This window comes from Lagopus muta, chromosome Z, assembly GCF_023343835.1.
Source record: "Lagopus muta isolate bLagMut1 chromosome Z, bLagMut1 primary, whole genome shotgun sequence".
NCBI classification, from domain to species: domain Eukaryota; kingdom Metazoa; phylum Chordata; class Aves; order Galliformes; family Phasianidae; genus Lagopus; species Lagopus muta.
The window spans coordinates 70,477,302-70,498,441 of NC_064472.1; the positions used below are offsets into that span (position 1 = coordinate 70,477,302).

At 41.4% G+C, this 21,140-nt stretch overlaps 1 protein-coding gene across 1 annotated transcript in view; it reads left to right on the plus strand.

The window, feature by feature from the left end:
- SVEP1 (sushi, von Willebrand factor type A, EGF and pentraxin domain containing 1) overlaps window positions 1-21,140 on the plus strand; it is a 126,089-nt gene that overhangs the window by 89,881 nt on the left and 15,068 nt on the right. Inside the window, exons 32-45 of the mRNA XM_048932431.1 lie at window positions 54-173; window positions 914-1,090; window positions 1,836-1,920; window positions 2,248-2,439; window positions 4,005-4,172; window positions 6,007-6,679; window positions 7,873-10,652; window positions 11,911-12,136; window positions 12,970-13,125; window positions 14,897-14,960; window positions 16,008-16,181; window positions 17,160-17,333; window positions 19,288-19,461; window positions 20,902-21,078. Of these exons, the coding sequence (XP_048788388.1) occupies window positions 54-173; window positions 914-1,090; window positions 1,836-1,920; window positions 2,248-2,439; window positions 4,005-4,172; window positions 6,007-6,679; window positions 7,873-10,652; window positions 11,911-12,136; window positions 12,970-13,125; window positions 14,897-14,960; window positions 16,008-16,181; window positions 17,160-17,333; window positions 19,288-19,461; window positions 20,902-21,078 (5,340 nt within the window). The remainder of the gene's footprint in view (window positions 1-53; window positions 174-913; window positions 1,091-1,835; window positions 1,921-2,247; window positions 2,440-4,004; window positions 4,173-6,006; window positions 6,680-7,872; window positions 10,653-11,910; window positions 12,137-12,969; window positions 13,126-14,896; window positions 14,961-16,007; window positions 16,182-17,159; window positions 17,334-19,287; window positions 19,462-20,901; window positions 21,079-21,140) is intronic.

The window sequence follows — 21,140 nt, forward strand, 5'->3', positions numbered from 1 at the left end:
TATTACAAATACCACCCTAAAGACATCTTTATTACTGTGTTTCATTTTTGTAGATGTTGATGAATGTGCTGTTGGATCAGACTGTGATGAGCATGCATCCTGTCTCAATACAAATGGATCCTATGTTTGCACCTGCATTCCACCTTACATAGGAGATGGTAAAAAATGTGCAGGTATGGGAAAGAAAAACATCATGCTTGTCTTCCAAAATTCTCTATAGGCCACTGTCTTCAGCTGTGGAAGACAGCTGCCAATAACTGATTGTAGAGAGGTACAAGAGAAGCATGCTCTGTGCATCTAATCACTTTGGCCTGAACAAGGCTGTGATTAAGTGTCTCCATTATTGGTAAAATTGTCATTTGGATTCTGTTACAAGACACATGCCCTCTTGCACATGCAGTACATATGCTGGGGATGGCAGTGTGTGCCGATTTTTGGAATAGAGCTGTAAAGAAATATTTGCATTTAGGCATTTGAATAGGGGTTGAGTTGTCTGTGGAAACATTAAGTAAGGTGGCTTTGAGTAAAGATGACAACACAGTGGCATAGGCTGGAATAAAAGCTGACTGATTGATCTGATTTCAGATTGAGGACTGAACACACAGGAGTGAGCTTTCTCTCATGGAGGGATAAATGACCGCTAGATTTATTTGATTCTGACAGTGAATGCAAACAGCCAGAATGCTTACACTCAGAGTACTTTATCAAGATTAGCTTACTTGCATGAGCCTTCAGTTTCTGTCACTGAACAGAGAGAACAGGGAAAAGCCAGCAAGCTTGGATTTGGATTGTGGGTGCTTTCCATGTGTTCTGCTTTCTCACCTTTGGAAATTTCCCAGGAATATCTCCTAAAACTTTTCATTAAACCTCATACTTAGTGATGTCATTAATAGTTTTCTTTCTTCTTCCTCAGAACCAGTGAAGTGCCGAAATCCAGGAAATCCAGCAAATGGCCATATGTATGGGGACATGTACAGTGTTGGCAGTCAAGTAACTTTTTCTTGTGATGAAGGGTTTCAGCTGACTGGAGTGACTAAACTTACATGCATGGAGTCTGGAGAGTGGAGCCACTCAATACCGTATTGTGAAGGTGTAGTTCATGGGGTGACTGTTGATTGTAACGTGCGTCAGTGTAGAGATGAAAGGGGGAAGAGTAGTAGCTTAGAGACTTCAGAGACCATGACACCTAATGAAATTTTTTTTCCAGCAGTCTTGAATCACAAGATTGAAGTTTCTATTGTCTTAAGAGATGTAAGTGCCAACTAAAGTTACTGACAGTTTGCATATTCACAGTGGAATGCTTCTGCAGATCCTCCAAAGTATCAAAGGTGTAGGCTCATCTCATTACCTTTTTCTTAATGTAAGCTTTAAAAGTAGCCTCCTGTTTTCAAGCAACTTGTGGGAAAATAATGTCTTAAAAAGTATTAACAGTGTTTCAGTGTAAGAAGCAACAGGCCGGTGCATACAGACATACATGGCACAATTATGAAAACTGTTCTAGAAAACCAGAACTGAGGTGAAGCAACAGTAAAAGGAAGGGGTGGTGAAGAAAACAAAAAAGATTTTGTCCTTAGGAGGAGGTGGAGATGAAGTTCTGTGGATGGTAAAGTGTACGGTATGTGGAACAGTTCAGCTACCTATTTCCAGTTAGTCAAATCTCTCCATAAGTTGAATAGAAATAAAGAGCCTTAAGCGTCAGCTACAGCTTATCCAAAAACCCAGTTTCTCTAGGGCATTTAGATCTCTTCAAACCTATTTAGTGAAAATAAATATTCTGGTTTTGTTTTTTTAATTTGTGTTGCATCAACTTCTCTTGCGATCCTGTCTTTTTAAAGCTGTATCCTGTGGACGTCCCATTATTCCAGAGAACAGTGCCATTTGGGGCTCAAATTTTACATACCGCAGTAAGGTGACATACAGGTAGGAATTTAATGTTTGATGTCCCGTGTTGTTAATGAGCATATAGCAGCAAATCAGAAAGAGCATGTCAGAATTCAGAAAGTGTTGAAAATACATGGAGAGGAGTGAGCTGTGTTTTAAGTAAACAAAAGATACTTGGTTATAACTGTGACTGTTCACTAGCAAAGCTGAATGTTTACTTGCATACTAATTTTCTGTGCCATGAGGAGAAAGCTGGTAAATGAGAGTAAATGAGCAATGAAGGCAGGAAAGGGGTGGCCAATTAGAGGCCATAAGAGTTCATAAAAGGCTCTGTGTTTAATAGCAACTCTTTTTTTTCTCATACAGGTGCAAAGATGGTTACAGCATTGTGGGTGAAAAGGAAATTATGTGCCTTGCTAGTGGTGTTTGGAACCATCCTCCCCCCTCCTGTGAAATGGTGACATGTCCTAGCCCACAGGATATTAGCAATGGAAAATACACACTCACTGGCACAACCTACCTTTCATCTGTATCATACAGTTGTGACAATGGATACAGGTAAATGCTGGAATATTTCTGAGACAGATTTTGGCAGCATGCTTCCAAATTTAAAAAATTGCTGAAAGATCTCCTTACATCTGAAATAGACAAGGCTGGGATGATTGCTCAGAAAGTTAAAATACTAAAAGAAAATTTAAGACTTCTATAAAGCTCAGAAGTAGCTCCTGCTTTTTCATACTGAATTATGTCTAGATCATTCAGATTCTGCCACACACGTTTACGTTTGCATGTATGCAACACTTTCATTTTACCATTAAGCTCAAATACATATCTTGAATATTTGGAAATCAGTATTCATTATTTTTGGAGGTTCTCATTTGTGTTTAAAGATAATCATTCACCTAATAGGCTTTGGAACATATGCAGCATTATGTTTGGTATAGTTCTAAAGTGCCTTTAGTGAAATAATCTTCTGTTGTTCATTTACTCCTCAAAAGCTCTGCAGTAGTTGTTTATTGTAGTCCTCTATTCTGTTTTACGTTTGTAATCAAAGACATTGTAAGCACATTTCTAATAAACTGCAATTGCAAATGAATACATTCATATTGTATTCAAGGATATGGTGTTAACTGCAAGTTACTGCCTGTCCCTGATATTTGCTTGTATCTAGCAGATGACAAAAAGTGGCCTCATATGGACCTCTAGGTCTGATTATTTTTTTGCTTTTTCCTGCTGCAAGCACTCCCCTGTCCAGATGCAGGCAGGTATGTGAGGTACGCTCATCTGCTAAATGTTTAATCCATTCACTCAGTTTTCTGAGTAAATATAGTGGTTTAAATACCTGAGTGGATCAGGTCTTAGTCCAGGGAGTGCTTGCCAGTCTCAAGATAGCCAGAGTGTTGATGGTATACAACTTGATCATTAGAGAAACAGAAATCACACAATCCCAGAATGGCTTGGAATGAACCTTAAAGCCCACCCAGCTCCAACCTCTCTGTTGTGGGCAGCGCTGCCACCTACCAGATCAGGCTGCCCAGGGCCTTGAATGCCCCCAGGGATGGTGCACTCATAGCTTCTCTGGGCAGCTGTGCCAGAGTGAAAAATTTCCACCTAACGTCTAACCTAAATCTCTTCTCTTTTAGTTTAAAAGCATTCTCTCCTGTCCCATCACTATGTAAAATATCAGTCTCTTTCTTGCTTATAAGCCCTCTTTTAAGTACTGGGAGGCTGTACTGAGTTATCTCCACAGCCTTCTCTTCTCCTGGATGAACAAGCCCAGTTCCCTCTCTTCTTATGAAAGGTGCTTTAACCTTAAATAATTGTTTAGACACCCCATGACCCTTTATTGCTCAAAAATGGTCAAAACTACAGCAGAATTTAGTGTGTGCGTGCAAAGTACATTGGGGTCCCAAAATAATTCCAACAGCTTTCTTGTCAAAGCATTCTGAAAAGTAGTTTTCTGATAGCATAAACATTGTATTTTCATGAATAGAAGGTGAGATACTGAACTCTGCTGAAGTCAAAGTCCCCTTGACTGGGGCCAGGAAATCAGAAGGAAAACACCTCATGCTCTGTTCACACAGCCTGAAGCAGCAGCCTTAATAATGATTTTTGTATCTTAGCCTTCAGGGTCCTGCTGTACTTGTCTGTGCATCTTCAGGGAACTGGAACAGCACACCTCCAGCTTGCAGCATTGTCTCTTGTGGATCCCCTCCTGCCATCAAAGATGCAGTGATAGAAGGAAATAACTTTACTTTTGGAAGCACGGTCTCTTACACGTGCAAAGAAGGGTATGTAGTTTAGTACTACGGGACTGATATTCAGGACAAGTAAAACTGTTGCAGGCCATACAGCTTTTTTCTCTGCTGCTTCACAAGTCCTTTATAACTGCTCATGAATTACTTTGTCACTGCTTCTGTCTTGCCTCCCTGAGAATTAAATATGATGGAGGCTGTGGGCTGTCAGGTTAGTGTGGGACACCAAGGCATTTCCCAAAGCAGTCAGCTGCACGACAGCTGAATATATCTTGAAAGAGAAGAATGGAGAGGATTCAGAGAGTAGGAAAGATGAGTTTCTTGGAGTTAGACCTAGTACTTCTCTGGTAAACTCAAGGCTGTGACCGAAAAGAATTCACTGTCTCATCACACTTAAAAGAGCACCGTTTTGTTTTGAGAAGTAACACAAGTGTTCTGGTGTTCTAAACTCTGGTTACTTAAAACTGTTTATTGAGGTGCATTATTTTCTTTGATTTCCATCTGTGCAGTGTAGTGACCGTTCAGAACAAATTTCATGGCTCCATTTTGATGGTGTAGCATGAATGTAATGCTGGCCTGAGATACTGGAAGAGGCTATGCACATGCTTCACAGCTCATAAGCAGTCCTTTCGAACCTTTTGAAAGTACTGTGTCCGAAAGACAGAGCACAGATGAGGAGCTTTCACAAGGTCTGGATCTAAGTGATTTGGAGGATTTTGTGCTTCTTGTTGATGACAAAAAGGCAGATTAATACACCGGCATATTGTTTTTAAACTAGCTTTGCAATATTATTTGTAACGACATTGAAATAAAGTTTCCTGGTTTTTTTTTGATTGCATGAAGATTCAAAAAGCTGCTGCTTTTTTTGTATGCAAGTATTTCTAATGGCATAGGACAAGAGCATTTAAGGAGGGTCACTGCTAACTAAGTGGCAATGAATAAAATCAATAATAATAAACTTTAGCACATAATAGACTCTTTCTGAGAACAAACCCTACAAACAAGGCAAAGCACTTTCACAGAAGTTGCTATCAAAATCTGAACAACTGGTTTCCAGCCTGCAGCTGGAAAAAGTTATTGGGACCCTTCCGATAGGTATTGTTTATTTGCTTTTTGTAAGTGACATGACAGAATTTACAACTGAGCAAAGAGATATCACAGATAACATGTACACGTTTAAACTGCAGCAGCTTGAGCAGATTGACAAGCAGTATGGAATAATGCCTGTTACTGCATCCCAGATACAGAGTAAAGAAATGTAACTGCACTAAGAGTAATCACACTGCAGAACTTCATTGTAAATTACAGTATTAAAAATACTTGCTTCTATATTGCTTTTTACAGTGCAGTTTTAAGATCTTACAGAATCATTACATGCAACACCTTTTCTAGATAGATCGCTAAGGAGCTTCTCATTGTTTGCAAGTGTGAAAATAGATTGATGCAGCTAATACAGGAAACCAGAAGTCTTTTTTGGGGCTTTTCATCTCCATCTGCCTTCAGTTCTGCTAAATGGGAATAATTTCTGGGTGGGTTAGTTTCCTTGAGGAGTGGATAGCCTGTCCCAGTGCAGTATTTGTTCACTTGCAGTAGAGAAGTTTCAGTAAAAATGGAGGTTCGGGAGCAGTAATCAGATGGACAGATAAGAGAGTTTATTCTGCTCAGGGTGTTCTAGGATATTTGTTATCGTGACATCTCACCCATGGATGAGCTTGGCTTTGCGGTCTTTCATTTGAAGTTGGTGGTAGCTGTTGTAAAGCATCCTATTTGTCTTCTGGACTGCTAACAAACTATATTATGGGGGCTTAAGAAACTGTAGGTGACATTTAACAATGTTTGATTGACTTCCTATATGATTTCTTATCCGCAGTTACACTTTAGTTGGTCCTGCAACCATAGAGTGCTTAGCTAGTGGCGAGTGGAGTGTGAGCCACCAGCAGTGCCTGGCAGTGTCCTGTGATGAACCCCCCCATGTGGAAAATGCATCGCCAGAGAACGGCCACCGCCTCTATGGCGATATAGCTTATTACTTCTGCTCAGATGGCTACAGCCTGGCTGATAACTCTCAGCTGCTTTGCAATGCGGAAGGGAAGTGGGTGCCTCCAGAGGGCAAGAAGATGCCTTACTGCGTAGCTGATTTCTGTGAAAAGCCATCCACTGTCTCATACAGCATCCTGGAGTCCATCAGTAAAGCCAGGTTTCCAGCCGGCTCCATTGTGAGCTTCAAGTGCATGGAAGGCTTTGTTTTAAATACTTCAGCCAAGATTGAGTGCCTTAGAGGAGGCATCTGGAATCCTTCTCCATTGAGCATCCAGTGCATTCCAGTTCGCTGTGGAGAACCTCCCAGCATTGGCAATGGCTATGCCAGTGGGACCAACTACAGCTTTGGAGCAGTGGTGGCATACAGCTGCAACAAAGGGTTCTACATCAAGGGGGAAAAGAAGCGTACCTGTGAAGCCACTGGCAGCTGGAGTGGCAATTTGCCCACGTGCCACCCAGTGTCGTGTGGAGAACCACCCCAACTTGAGAATGGCTTTATTAAGGTAAAAAATCTTTTTTTCTCATCTGCCTAATAGCATCACAAATTGAATACATCTTCATAACTGATGCTGTTTTTTTCTCAAAGAATTCAATTGATTTCCTCAAGATCTCAGTCTTTGCTTGTTTATGAGTGACTTTCCTAATCACTCCATCTGGAGATGTATAAAGTACTACTGCCAGTTAATAAGCCTTACTCTTTTTACTGCTGTGAAAAAGAATCTGCTTTGAATTAGATAAATAAGTGTGGGATAATTTCTCTGTGTGCTTCAGATGCTAGCATATTTCCTTGCTGAGGTCAGAAGTTGTCCTTTGCCTATCAAATTGCTTTGCAACAATGCCCAAAGTTAAAAATCTTGTGGAAGCCCAGAGCTGTAACACCTCTTTAATCTGTGTTGTGCTAAAGGTAATACTGTGGTAAGGAAGATCAGAAACATTATTGTAAAATTTAGCTTTGAATTTCTTCAGCATTTTTCACTGAACATTTATCCTTTTTCTTTAAGTCTAGCCACATGGGAGTGTACATTTGATAAGAATTGGGTTTTTTTTGCATTCCAATTCCCATATGAACTAGCAGTAATAGCAAAAATTTCTGTTTGGACTTCCACACATACACATTTCTAATTAATGCATATAGTTTGGTCGTGTCTTCCTTAGGCATGTTTACTCCCCTAGGTGTTCATTCCCATTAAAACCATTTTTTAATAGCTCTGCAACTTTGATAGACTTCTCTGCTGCCTGCTGAAAACTCTGCAACTACATGTGGGACACTTAGAAAAGTCCCCTAGTAGTAGTAATCTCAAGACGCCAGCCTTGGATACACATGTAAGCTAAAGAACTGTAGCTACACTAGTCCATTTCCTGGCAGCTTTTCTCAATATATTTCTGTCTTTCAGATTACGTTTCTTTTGGTCTCACTGGTCAGGAGAATGCAGAAGGAAATATTTTCTAGATTTGCTCTCTAAACCTTTAATTTTTTCTTCTCTTTTTGATGGTGCTTTCAGATTTCCTGATAGCAGAGTGCACCATTTGAGGAAAGACTTGCTATATCTCTTCATTTATTTGCAGACAGCCTTGTCTGCTGTCTGGAATTCAGCTAAAAGCTAGATCAAGAGAACAAAAATAATGCCGTCAGACACCCACTGCCCCAGTCTTACATCTTCATTACAGATATGTCCTTGTCTTATCTTTTTTACAGGAAACAACTGGGCACTTCTTTGAAAATCAGGCAGATTATCAGTGCGAGTCCGGCTACCATCTGGTTGGGAGCTCAGTATTTATTTGCCAAGCCAATCGACAGTGGTACAGTGAATCACCTCCTCGCTGTGTTCCCCTCAGCTGTGGAAAACCACCACCCATCCAGCATGGCTACTCCAAGGGAGAAACCTTTGATACAGGTTCCAAAGTTGAGTTTTTCTGTGAAGAGGGCTATGAGCTGATTGGAGATGTTTCTTGGACGTGTCAGAAGTCTGGGAAATGGAACAAAAAGCAAAGCCCAAAATGTGTGCCAACAAAATGTCCAGAACCACCCTTGGCAGAAAATCAGCTGGTTTTGAGGGAAGTGACTTACCAAGTTGGTGTAGTACAGTTCTCCTGCAAAGAAGGTTATGTCTTGCATGGCTCCTCTGTACTGAAATGTCTGCCCTCTCAACAGTGGAATGATTCCTTTCCCTTCTGCAAAGTTGTACAGTGTCCTGCGCCTCCATATGTCCCCTTCAGTGACACCTTGACTTCATCCCTTTATTTTGGTAGCACTGTGAAGTACATCTGCGTAGATGGGTTTTTACTGAAGGGTGAGCCAACTATCAGATGCCAGGCTGATGGCTCATGGAGCTTGCCACTGCCAGAGTGTATTCCTGTGGAGTGCCCCCAGCCAGAAGAAATTCAGAATGGCATTGTTGATGTGCAGGGCCTCACCTTCCTCAGCACAGCCCTCTATACATGTAAACCAGGTTTTGAATTGGTAGGGAACACAACTATTCTCTGCGGAGAAGATGGGCAGTGGCTTGGAGGAAGACCAATTTGCAAACCTATTGAATGCCCACGGCCAAAGAAGATCCTCAATGGCAGATACTCGTTCACAAACTTCCATTATGGGCAGACAGTTAAGTATTCCTGTGACAGAGGATTCCAGCTCCAAGGAGAGGAAACACTAAGCTGTCTAGAGACAGGAGAGTGGAGTACAGATGTTCCCTCCTGCAAAGCCATAAATTGCCAGCCCCCTCAGCCTATTGAGAATGGTTTTGTGGAGGGTGCAGATTATAGCTACGGGGCCATGGTTATTTACAGCTGTGTGCCAGGCTTCCAGTTGTCTGGCCTTGCCATGCAGACCTGTGAAGAATCAGGCTGGTCCAGCTCCACTCCTACATGCCTCCCAACAGACTGTGGCCTGCCTCCTCACATTGACTTTGGGGAGTACATGCAGGTTAGACATTGGGAAAAGTATTCCAACACAGAGAGTGTGACAGAGAGCCCCTCCCTTTCACGTACATTACTGGGTGACAATTTGAAGAACTTCAAAAGTTCTTCAAAGGAGAACAGTGCAATGCAGCTGACCACTTTCTTATTTGGAACTATTATTTTATACACGTGTTACTCTGGCTATGAGCTCATGGGAAATCCTGTTCTAGCTTGCCAAGAAGATGGTGCCTGGAATGGCACTGCCCCCTCCTGCGTTTCAATCGAGTGCACCTTGCTGTCACCACCAGATAATGGATTTTTACACTTTACTGAGAACACTCCTGGTAGCATGGTGCAGTATACCTGTAAGCAGGGGTTCACTCTTATTGGCTCTGACACACGACTGTGTTTACAGAATCGGCAGTGGAGTAACACTGCTCCACAATGCAAAGCGATAACATGCAGCTCACCTACACAGCTTATGAATGGGAATGTAAGAGGAGAAAACTACACTTATGGGAGTGTTGTCTACTATGAATGTGATCCTGGCTACCAGTTAAATGGCCCCACAGAGAGGAGATGTCTCGAGAACCAGAAGTGGGATGGTAGTGAACCAATTTGCGTCCCTGCTTCCTGCAGCCCACCAATGGTTTTGGAGAATGGTCAGGTGACTGGGGAGGAATACACATTCCAGAAGCGTATAGAGTATAGCTGCAACGAAGGTTTTGTGTTAGATGGGGACAGAAGTAGAGTCTGCCTTACAAATGGAAGCTGGAGTGGAATTACTCCAGTTTGCAAAGCTGTGACCTGCCCTGTGCCACTGCCTCTTCCCAACGGGAGAATGAGTGGCTCAGATTTTGGATTTAGGAAAGAAGTGCAGTACCAGTGCAATGAAGGATATAATCTGCAAGGAGTGTCCACACTTACCTGTCAAAGTGACGGTAACTGGGATTCAGAAGCTCCACACTGTGAGCCAGTCATTTGTGGACCTCCTGAAGACATCTCCCATGGCTTTCTGAATGGCTCAGACTTTACCTATGGGGAATATGCACAGTATGTGTGCTTTCCTGGCTATGAGCTGCATGGTAATCCTTTACGGCAGTGCTTGTCCAATGGCTCCTGGAGTGGAAGCCTTCCATCTTGCCTCCCCTGTGAGTGTCCTGCACCACAGGTCCAGAATGGGGTCGTTCTTGGTGAAGATTTCAGCTGTGGGAAAAGTGTCCAGCTTCAATGCCTGGAGGGCTTCAAACTGCTAGGGCCTTCTGAAATCACCTGTGAGACAGCTGGCAGGTGGAGTGCTGGGTTTCCTCGCTGCGGGCAGATTTCCTGTGGCTCCCCACCCATCATCCCCAACACATTCATCAACGGGAGCAGCTCTGCAGATGAGAACACTGTCATATATACCTGCTTGACAGGTTTTGTCATGCGGGGGAGTCCAGAACTAACTTGTGTGGAGACAGGTGTCTGGAAAAAGCCATATCCAAGCTGTGAGCTGCTAAGCTGTGGCCCACCACCTTCTGTCCCAAATGCAGAGGTTCTTGGGAGCACTCATACCTATGGGAGCAAGGTCCAGTACAGGTAAGAACACTGTTGCTGTGATATTTATGTAAAAGCATTCTGTTAAAGAATGAAGATGGAAAGCTTATGCACCCTCAGTTAGTCAAAGTTTTTAGAGGACCTGGAATAAAGTGTATGCTTTATCATTGTGTAAATAGACAAAACCCACATCTCCATGCACATACAAAATATTACTTGGACCACAGAGAAAACTCCAGCAGAGTATTTCAGCGAGGTATTTCTTCTACCCTGGAGCCTTCTTCCTCTCCTCTGAAACACTGTTCTGCAGGTGTTTTTCTAGCAGGTAGCACGAACAGTCAGCAAGGCACAAAAAGCCCTTTTTGGCACCCCATTTACTAATTCTTCCTGCTTCAGTTTCATGTTGTAACAATACGGAGAGGCTTATCCCCTGTAATCTCATCTAATACACTACAACACTGCACTGTCAATAAGTGCTTTTGATGCACATTCTTTTTCACAGACAAGAAAAAGGGATTTCTGTTCATTTCTTGGAATGTGCACACTGCAAATCTCATTCTCCAATAAGAACTTCAAGTTGTGGTTGGACTTGATGATCTTTAAGGTCTTTTCCAACCTAAGCAATTCCTTGGCAGAAAGGTATATGTTGTTTTGGAAGTAAAAGCAATAAATGGTAGAGGACAGACCTGTGAGGGTAGCGTGTAGGTGAATCTAGCAGAATCAGTCATTCCCCTACATTTTTAACAAGGTGAAGGGGATGTGTTTGTTTGCTTACAAGTACATCCACTGCTGGCCAGATCCTGCAGGCCAGTTGATTTGATCTTAGTGAAGCACCATGTGACACAGAACAAATCAGCCTAAGCAAGCAACATACGGTAAGTCTAAGGCTTGGTTTGTCCTTAAAAGAAAGTAAGATCAGCTTTAGAATTGCTGGAAGTTGCAGATCAGGTATTCAGCAATTGGCAATTGAGAAGCTGTAAGAGGTCTTGTCATTCTATCATTATTTAACCAAAAGCCCTCCTTGCAAAGGAAAGGGCAGTACAGGATCTGCACTGAAGCACTCAATATTCTCAAAGCACTAAACTCACTAACTCATTTTCCCTTGTGGTGCTGCAGCAACAGGAAGCAGTTGAAGTCTGAAACTTCTGGCTATGGCAACTGAATACTTTTGATATAAGCATGATTCTAGCAGGGTGTGCTTATGAACAGCTAATGCTGAGAAATGATTGTCTTTGTAATGAGCAGATCAGTTCATCCCTAGATGTATCTTTGTGGTCAGATGTTCATGCTCTTGTTGCAGATGCCTGGAGGGTTACACAATGGTGACAGAGGTGGATGTATGCACTTGTCAGGAAGATGGACAGTGGTCTCCTCAAAGTATTTCCTGTTGCCCCAGAAAGTGTTCTCTCCCAGGAAATATCACCCATGTCATAGTACATGGAGACAACTTCACTGTGAGCACAAACATCACTTTGTCATGTGTAGAAGGCTACACTCTGGTGGGAGCAAGCACATCCACATGCAAGGTATACTGTTATCTGCACTATTTTATTTTGCAGGCTCTTTCAAATTCAGGAGTCCTCTTTTTTTGCCTAGTTAGCATTTGGCTTTTAAATACACACGACAAAAAAAGTGTAAAGCATGTCCTGCAAAATGTGGTATGCCTTCTTGTTCTCCAGTAGGAACAATTAACAGTTTTCTTCATGTAGATTTTCAGAACTGGTAATTGACATTTTATTCTTTTGTCAAAAACTAAGGCTGTCCTTTTTAAAGCATTCATTTTATCGCACTTCAGAGATTAAATCAGGTACTTCTCACAGGATTAGTACTTCTTGCTAGAGAAGGACTGCTCTTATTTTGCCCTTACAAAGATCAATTGAAGTAGGGGTTAAATGTGCTTGATGATTTTCTGTTCAGGTAACAGGCTGCCTTCAGAGGACAGGGGTGGGCAGCTGAAGCACTTAGTCATGGTATTAAATTTTCAGGCAGGAGAAAAGTACAGAACATGGAACTGGGCAGTTCTCATTTTTCTTGTGTTGTGTTCTATGAGCTGTTAGGTGACCTTGTACAAAGGAACTTGCTTTTCAAAGTTCTTTCTCCATTAATACTTTGTTCTTCCCTTGCTGTCCAAGCTAAGCACTTCTTTCAAAGCTAAACTCCAGCCTTTGTTGACTCTCTGGAAATGTTACTTACATTGCTGAGTTTTGTTAAGGATTTCACAGATAGCATTACATTAACCACGTCTGTAAGCCCACAGCTATTGGATGTTTCTGTTATGACTTCTCTACATTTTCATTTAAGTACAAACTTAGCATGCAGAATGATGCTTCACACTTTTTTTATCACACTTATTTTTCAGGAAAGTGGCGTTTGGATGCCAGAGTTTTCTGATGACATTTGCATTCCTGTGTCATGTGGGATCCCAGAATCTCCAGAGCATGGATTTGTGGTTGGCACCAAATTCAATTATAAAGATGTGGTTCTTTATAAATGTGATTCTGGCTACGAATTACAAGTAAGCAAACTCATTCCCTGGCACTCTAAACTTTTAGTTGTCTTTTCCTGTTCTTATGTGATGACAGAGAATATATTATGCCTGCTCTGCATTAGTGCATACCCTTGGCTGCTACAGAAGTTCAGTATCTGCTTTTATTACTGTATTTAGAATGCTCCCAGTCTGTCTGGGGTATTCTTTCAGTGTGTTAATGAAATAACTGAAGGAAGCACAAACATCCTGCTCAAGGATATGTATTCAGCGAATACCTTTTAGCATTACTTTTTAAGTGAAGATTATTTCAGCCTTCTGAAATCATATTACTTAATTTTTTTTTATTATTTCTGTGAGCAATGATACATACTTCTGGTCTTAAGTCACAGAAGAATTGATTTCTCACATGTTGCTCTTGTACTAGCTCTCTGATCTCAGATCATATTCTTCCCTTAATTTCACATCATTCCAAGTACTGTGAGTTCAAAAGTCAAAGCTCGTGAGAAATGCTACTGCCCTCAGTTCTGTGATATTGCTAGATGGTGTAGAAATTATTTCTTTCTCTCTTTCCTTTTTATGAGACAGACTGCAGTTTGTTTAATGGCAGCTTTATGCACTCATGGAGGTGGGAACACTTCCATGTTGTTTTTATTATGAGCACTGTTATCTCTGTCTGAGTTCTGGAGCACCTCTGATGTCAAGTTATCAGGATGCATGCTAACCACTTCAGAGTTCCATCATGTGTTTTCAAAAGCTGCAGTGAATTCATAAGTTGGTCTTTGAGGCACAGCATGGCTGTAATGAGCCCCAGGGGATGCCAGTATACAGGACACTCAGCAAGGGGTCCTCAGGACAAAGGCTGTCTCTCCCTTCTATGTTCCATGTATACAAGCAAAATCCAGTGTCACACTTCTACTGCAGTAACACCAATGATAGATGTAAACTTTATGTACTTGGTCACTCAGTATTTATAAAAAGGAGAGTTTAGAGAGTGCACAGGTAACAACAAATCTCATTTGCATTGTATTGCCACGTGTAATAACACTAGGGATGAAAGGTTGAGATATTTAGATAGATAGAGTTGCTGTTAAATGTGTTTTTTGGTGTTAAGAGGCCAGCTTTTGTATGGTAAAAAATTGATCCATGCTTTATATACCAGCTTTGCCACCTAGTGTCAATTTGTTCTCCTGTGTTTTTGTATTTTTCCTCTAGAAAGTTCAGCCCACTCCATATAGTGCCATACAGCACTTATTCCAGACAGCTGCCCTTCTCATTGGGCTTGATTTGTAATTAGAGCGTATTAATTCAAGGGAGAATTTTGGATGTTCTTCAAGTTTTGGATTAAAATAAGAAATTAGTAAAATATGCACATGAGAAAGAAATAATATTATTTATTACCAAATTTAAAACAGGAGTGCTTGGGACATGATGAAAGTCAGTGTAGTGTGTTCACAAACCGTAGGCTTGAATTGTTGTTGAAAAGAATGCAAGTTTAATTTTCACTAAGGGGGTACTGGAAGGAGTCGTGCCATGGTAACACATTCCTGGGACAAAGAATGGCAAAACTGACAAAAGCAGTGGTACTCCAGGGAGACAGACAAGGGAAATGACTAACTGACCTCAAGCAATTGGTCTGCAAACAATAATCTGCACTTTCCCACTCTGCTTGGGCTGTAGCATTCAGCTCCCTGTTTATGTGGGTTGCACATGGAGGGAAAGTTCACTGGGCTTGCTGGATTAGAGTTAAAGGGAGAAAAAATGTGAAATTGTTTCTTGAGTGTTGTCTCTTGTTTCACAGGGTGATACAGAACGGACTTGCCAGGAAGACAAGCTTTGGAGTGGCTCAGTGCCAACATGCAGAAGTATGTTCCGTATGAGTTTCTCACTTGATGAATGTGGTCAGGGGTGGTTTTAACCAGAAAACACAGTGTTTTGTAACTGATTTATAATTCACAGTGTCTTCATATGTCTAAAACATTTTAGTAAATACCACAGATTGCACCCCGGGAGATGTCCAGAGTTACTGCTGTATACAGGTAACAGCGTGAAAGAAATCACTACACCTTCCCACCTCTGTGCCCCTGTGCCTCTAAGGAAGCTGGGCAAACGAGATCCACAGCAGCTGATGTTGAATACTTCCACTTTTGTATGCTTTACTTCAGACATAGGGCTCTGTGCCCAAAGGAGCTTTTGACATCCTTTCTGCTGTTTTGTCTTTGTGCATCTTCTGATAAGTCGAAGGAAAATTATTAATGATGTAAAGCAATATTTTGCATTAACTTCGTGCTTAAATAAGATGAGAATAGTAGAATTTTTCTGCAACTTTGAACAAAGAGTATCAGTAACAAATTGGGAGGGCTGTATTCCTTTATGAGATTATTGAGACAAGAAGTAACTGTCGTGTTGCAGATTATTCTCTGTTTTGGAAGGGCGGTGTCTGAAATCTAAGCAGTTGTGCCACTTTGAGATCATGGTTTCTGGGATTTCCAAGGTTCTGTGACCTCCTTAGTTACGAACAGCTGCAGATGTAATTCTATGGATACTGGTTTTCAAGGGTACTTAGATTCTGTGAGATGGCTGATTCCCTCTGACTGCAATGCCAAAACAGAAGTTGTCTACATGAACACTTACATGGTGTTCAGCTGTTGACTTTAGGTGTCAACTGTGTTATTTCCCAAGGCTTCCTGCCAGTACAGCCACAATTGATTTTGTCTTTCAGCAGTAATCAGGAGCACGAAGCATGACTCTGCTACTGTTCTGCTACTCAGCAGCAAATATCTGGGAATGCCCTTATAATCACTGTGCTATTCTTTCCCTGTTTCTCACAGTGAAAACACTGGAGAAGCTGTGAGCAGGACAGGCTGTATGCTGTGTGCACTATATATGGAGCATATTCCCTTAAATTACAGGAGTATCTTGTGGGCCCCCAGAGATGATCGAAAATGGATCTGTTCAAGGAGAAGAGTTCCTGTTTGGCAGTGAGGCTTTTTACAGCTGTGACCCTGGTTTTGAACTACAGGGACCAAGCCGAAGAATTTGCCACGTTGACAAGAAGTGGAGCCCCACTGCTCCTTTCTGTAGGCGTAAGTAGCAAAGCAGAGCAACATGTTGGCAGTTCTCCCAGTGGAGCTAACTGGCAGAGTACTTTGGTTGGCTTCCACCTGGTCTCCCTCTCCAGCTGGAGGGCTCTAACTGAAGGAGCTAGAGGAAAAGCTAGCTAAAGAGCTCTCGTTGACAGTCTCTCTCAGGTCTAAAGGGAACTCATTTTAGCATATTAAAACAGTACAAGCATAATTCTATGCTCAGGTTGATAGAGGAGGAATGTTACATTTTATTTGCCTTACATTAAGATGTCCAAGGCCTTGATCATGACAGGCTGTGGAGGTTTGACTCTGCAATGCAAAGGCTAACATATCCTGGACCCTTTGCATGTCTGGAGATCAAGAGTTTTCTTCTTAGGAAAAAAATCTTGGTTCTGGGCAGCAGTAGACAATTAATTGTACAAGCATGGAAGGAAAGATTTAAGACTTATTTCATACAAGTTGTAAATAATATGGCCAGGCTTTATTATCTCTACCAGTAAGTTATTTTCCATCTTCTTGTGGTGACATCCTATCACTTGGATTCTTCCCTCTTAGCTTTGATGAGTGTGCCTAGTCTCCACTTTGCGACCAGTACAAGGGCGCACAGTCTTTTGTAACTGCTCTCATTTTTGTTGGAGACATCCTGAGACCATCTTCCACTGTATAGGGATCACGGGAGCCTGAAAATGCAGCCTCTGGTTTGCTCACAAGAAATATTCTGTATTGCCATCTGGTTGAATGGCATCTCATGACCATCTTACTGTCAGATGCATTAGGACAGGCTCTCTCTCTGGAGTCTGCAGCTTGAATCCCAGGAGAGAGGGCAGTTGTAAAACCCTTCTCCATACTGTATTTCCCAACTTCTTCCCATCTTTCCATTAATTCCATCTGTGAATAGAGCTGCTAGACAGGGTGTACAAGCTGGGCAGAATGAACTTTTTGGTTTGTACAATACCAAAAGCTTTCCTTCTTTTCTAGGAATTACTTGCGGGCTGCATCCCACAGTAGAAAAAGCAGAGGCCATTTCTACAGGAAACACATACAGAAGTAATGTAACCTTTGTGTGCAGCTCTGGCTACCATCTTGTTGGACCCCAGAATATCACATGTCTTGCCAATGGGAGCTGGAGTAAGCCATTACCACTGTGTGAAGGTAAACATTTATGTAGCCTGGCATGAAGCCTGTAGGTTTTGTAGCCTGGCGTGCACTAGTTTGGAATAAGGAGTAGCTTCCATGATATGCTTGTGTATCACATGGTCCAGGGAGTGAGCTGTTTTTTGGAAGCAGTTCAGTGATATGTATTGAAAATGGTGCCTGAAAAAATGCAATGTGTCAAAAGGAACAGTATTGGTTACTAAATCAGGAGACGTAGACATCATTTTTCCGTAGCTCTTATTCTGCAATTTTATAATCTTAGTGAAAGATGGCATTGTTTACAGTCTCAGAAAATCAAAGCATTAACGAAAGACAATGGACTCAGAAATGTGGGTCTTCTCTCAGCAACCTTCTGAAGTCAGTTGCCACATTGACATTATTTCTCTGAATTTTGGGCCCAAATCCAGCAACAGGATTGTGTTAAGGTCAGTATCAGCAGCTCAGCCTTTAGCCTTCACAGTCCTCCTTTGGACAAATGCTGTGAATGCATGACATACCAGTCTGCATGCTTGTGCTTTCTGATGCTTCCACAGTAGGCCCTGTTGCAAGAAATACCTGTGTTATGGATTGGGCAGCCACTACTGAGTGGTTAAAAACTAGGCTTTAAACACAAAAACAGAAAAAGAAGTGAGGTTCTAAATGTGAAGAGATAGTATTGTTGGATGACATTGTTCAAAATATAAAGTGTATAGAAACATAGTGAATTCCAATATAATTTACTTCTAAGTATGAGTTTTGTCCTTTCCTGGCCTTTTAGCCGTGAATGATAGTCTGTGCTTCTCGCTTTTTCTTTAATGGACCAACTTGTCCATTTTTTTTCCACTGCACTCTTTTTCAGGCTGTTCATGTCCCTGCTGCACATGCTCTTGGTCTCCCAGGATAGACTCTAACATTCTGCTTGCTTGCCTTAGTTTCCTTCGGCATTCTCCCATGGAGCTGACTTTTGATCTCTCCACAACCAGCTGTTCACACAGATTCTAAAGGGACCAACATGCATGTGACAGCTTCACCCAAGTAAGACAAATAATGATCTTCTGCTCAAGGCAGGTGTTAGGTTCTTGTCACCAGAGCTATGAAAACTGTGTGAGGGATCATCAGATGCTGTGCTGGGTGGTCACACAGTACACAGCTCATTGTGCACTGCAGTTCTCCTATGCTTTGCATACCTTATAGGAGCAATCTGCAAAGTTGACAGGGGAAATCCTCATCAAAGAGGAGATCACAAATACTGTAGGAGGCACCTAAGAGAAGCCACCAACTAGCAGTGTTGAAATAAGCATGATGTCAAGAAAGACCCACTTGAACAAGGTTGAGTACAACTACTTCCTCCTACCTTTTCTATTCCTGTTGCCTGACTACCATGTGTCTGCCTTTGCTAGTTTAATCTTAAGTCATCCTATTATTCTGACCACTCAGGAAAACTGAATGGTAAATGGGACGTGAAGAGAGTCTGTTGTGTAGCAGCAGTAACCCAACCTGGGCTGACTGCCTGCTGGTTTCAGAAACATAGCTGAGAATCTTGAATGGCACAATTGGTAGTTTAAGCATCAGCATCTTGCACCATCCTGCATTTCACCTGGTATTTCTTGTCTATCAAAATGGAAGTTGCAAAGGACTGCAAATTTCTGAGGTATTTCTTAGCAGTGAGAAAGAACCATTCTCATGTTCTGCTCTTTTTACCCCAGTACAAGGTCATAAACGTATCCTCCCCAGCACTGCCAAATTTTCTTGACCTGATAAACATGTGGCTGTAGCATTTATCTGTCACAGGGAGGAGCTCCTTTCCTAGCTTCTGTGCAAGTCTGTACTGTGTCTGCTAAACTCTTTTGGTGATTTTCTTGACTTACTGGTCTGTGGCTGCTACTTTAAACATACTGTATGAGTAGCTCAGGAATTGTTGCAAGTCCGAGTTTAATATCAAGCTGCATTAATGACATCTCGTTCTTTGCAGAGACCAGATGCAAAGCTCCACTTTCTTTGTTGAATGGGAAGGCAGTTTATGAAAATAATACAGTTGGCAGTACTATAGCATATTTCTGCAAGAGCGGATACAGTTTGGAAGGAGAACCTACAGCGGAGTGCACAAGGGATGGAAGATGGAGTAATCCTCTGCCTCTCTGTAAACGTGTGTGTTTGCTTTGTTATGAAAAAGGGGTTTTAACTTGCAAGCATTAAAGACTAGACTACTCTTAGTTTATAATGGTAGTAATTGAGAGCAACTTCTGCAGATATTGGTAGAGATATACTGCAATTTTCTTTCGGGGTGGTCAAGAGCAGAATTTGTTATTCATAGTTTAAAAAATTGTTTAAACTAGGTTTGTAAATTTGCTGGTGTGCATCGTGTTTTTATAAAGGAACAAAGGAAGCAGTTACTGACATAGGCCAAAGCATTATCTTGTCATATGACAAGTGTATTTGCATGACAGTAAAAGAACAAGCTGTGTTCAGTGTAATTCCTTTTATTTGGAATGCTGTTAGTGAATAGAGTCGGTTAGAGTCAGCAACTTGATTCATGAGGAGCAGGTGAGAGAAAAGTGCTTGTTCAGCCTTTGGAAGAGAAGGCAATGAAGACCTCCTTATCTTCCTTTAACTATAGGCAATGCGGAAATAAAGAAGAGCCAAACTTCTGTCAGAGGTCTGTAGTAGTAGATTGAGAGACAGTGAATCCAAGTTGCAACAAAGGAAGATCCAATTGAAAGAAGTTCCAATTGAGTATTTGAAGAAACTGAAATGGGTCCAGAGAGGATGTGAAATATATTTAAAAATATATTTAAAAATACTCATATTTCAGCTGTTCAAGGCCAAACTTGTTGGTCCTGCTTTAAGAAGAAGGTTGGACTAAATGTCTATATAAATTTTCTGTCATTTTATGAAATACCACCTTATAAACATGTCCACTGTGCACACCTTTAATAGCCATCCCTGTTGTTGTAACTACCTTCAAGATCTTCTGTTGTCTTAGGGTAGTAATTGAGGCATTGTAGGTTTTGTACAGCAGCAGGCTCACAGGATATTTGTTTTATGAAGCTGGATTAATCTCTGATGTATGTGAAGTCCAGCCTTTTCCATGTTCATGGTGAAATCAGTAGACTATACAAAAATAGCTCAGTAAGTTTACAGCCAGTAGAAAGTAAGATTATTATAGAATTTTTAAACTCTAATGTCTGTGCTCAAGGATCTGGATTTCATGCTGCTCTGTATTGATCCAGGCCCAAAGATCAAGGAATGGAATGAGTCTGACTCTTTTTATTGAATTTTTGGCAGTAGGGTTATGACAAGCAGGAAGGAAAGAAAGAATGGTGTGATTGTAAAATGTAAGACACTTTTCACTTACATCTTCCAAGATGTCATTAGAGTATGGTAGCAAGCTTTATGACTGAAGAGAATAAAAACTTTAATCATTATTTTATAACCCAAATCTCATAATTTTACAGCAAATTAAAAATGTGACTTTTGATGAGCATCCATTTCTATGATTTGAAGTTGAAATTTGCAGAAATTCTTCTAAAGTTCCGTTCCTCTCTTTCTCCCTTTTCCTCTTCCCTCACTCCCTTTCTTTCAACAGCAAACCCTTGTCCTGTGCCTTTCATAATCCCAGAGAATGCCCTTCTCTCCGAGGTGGATTTTTACGTTGGGCAGAATGTGTCCATCAGGTGCAGGGAAGGCTATCAGTTGAAAGGGCAGGCTGTGATCACTTGTAATGCTGATGAGACTTGGACTCCTACAACAGCTAAGTGTGAAAGTAAGTAAGGTACAGTACAGTACAGTAAGTACAGATCCCTGCAGTTCCATAGGGTTGTTGAC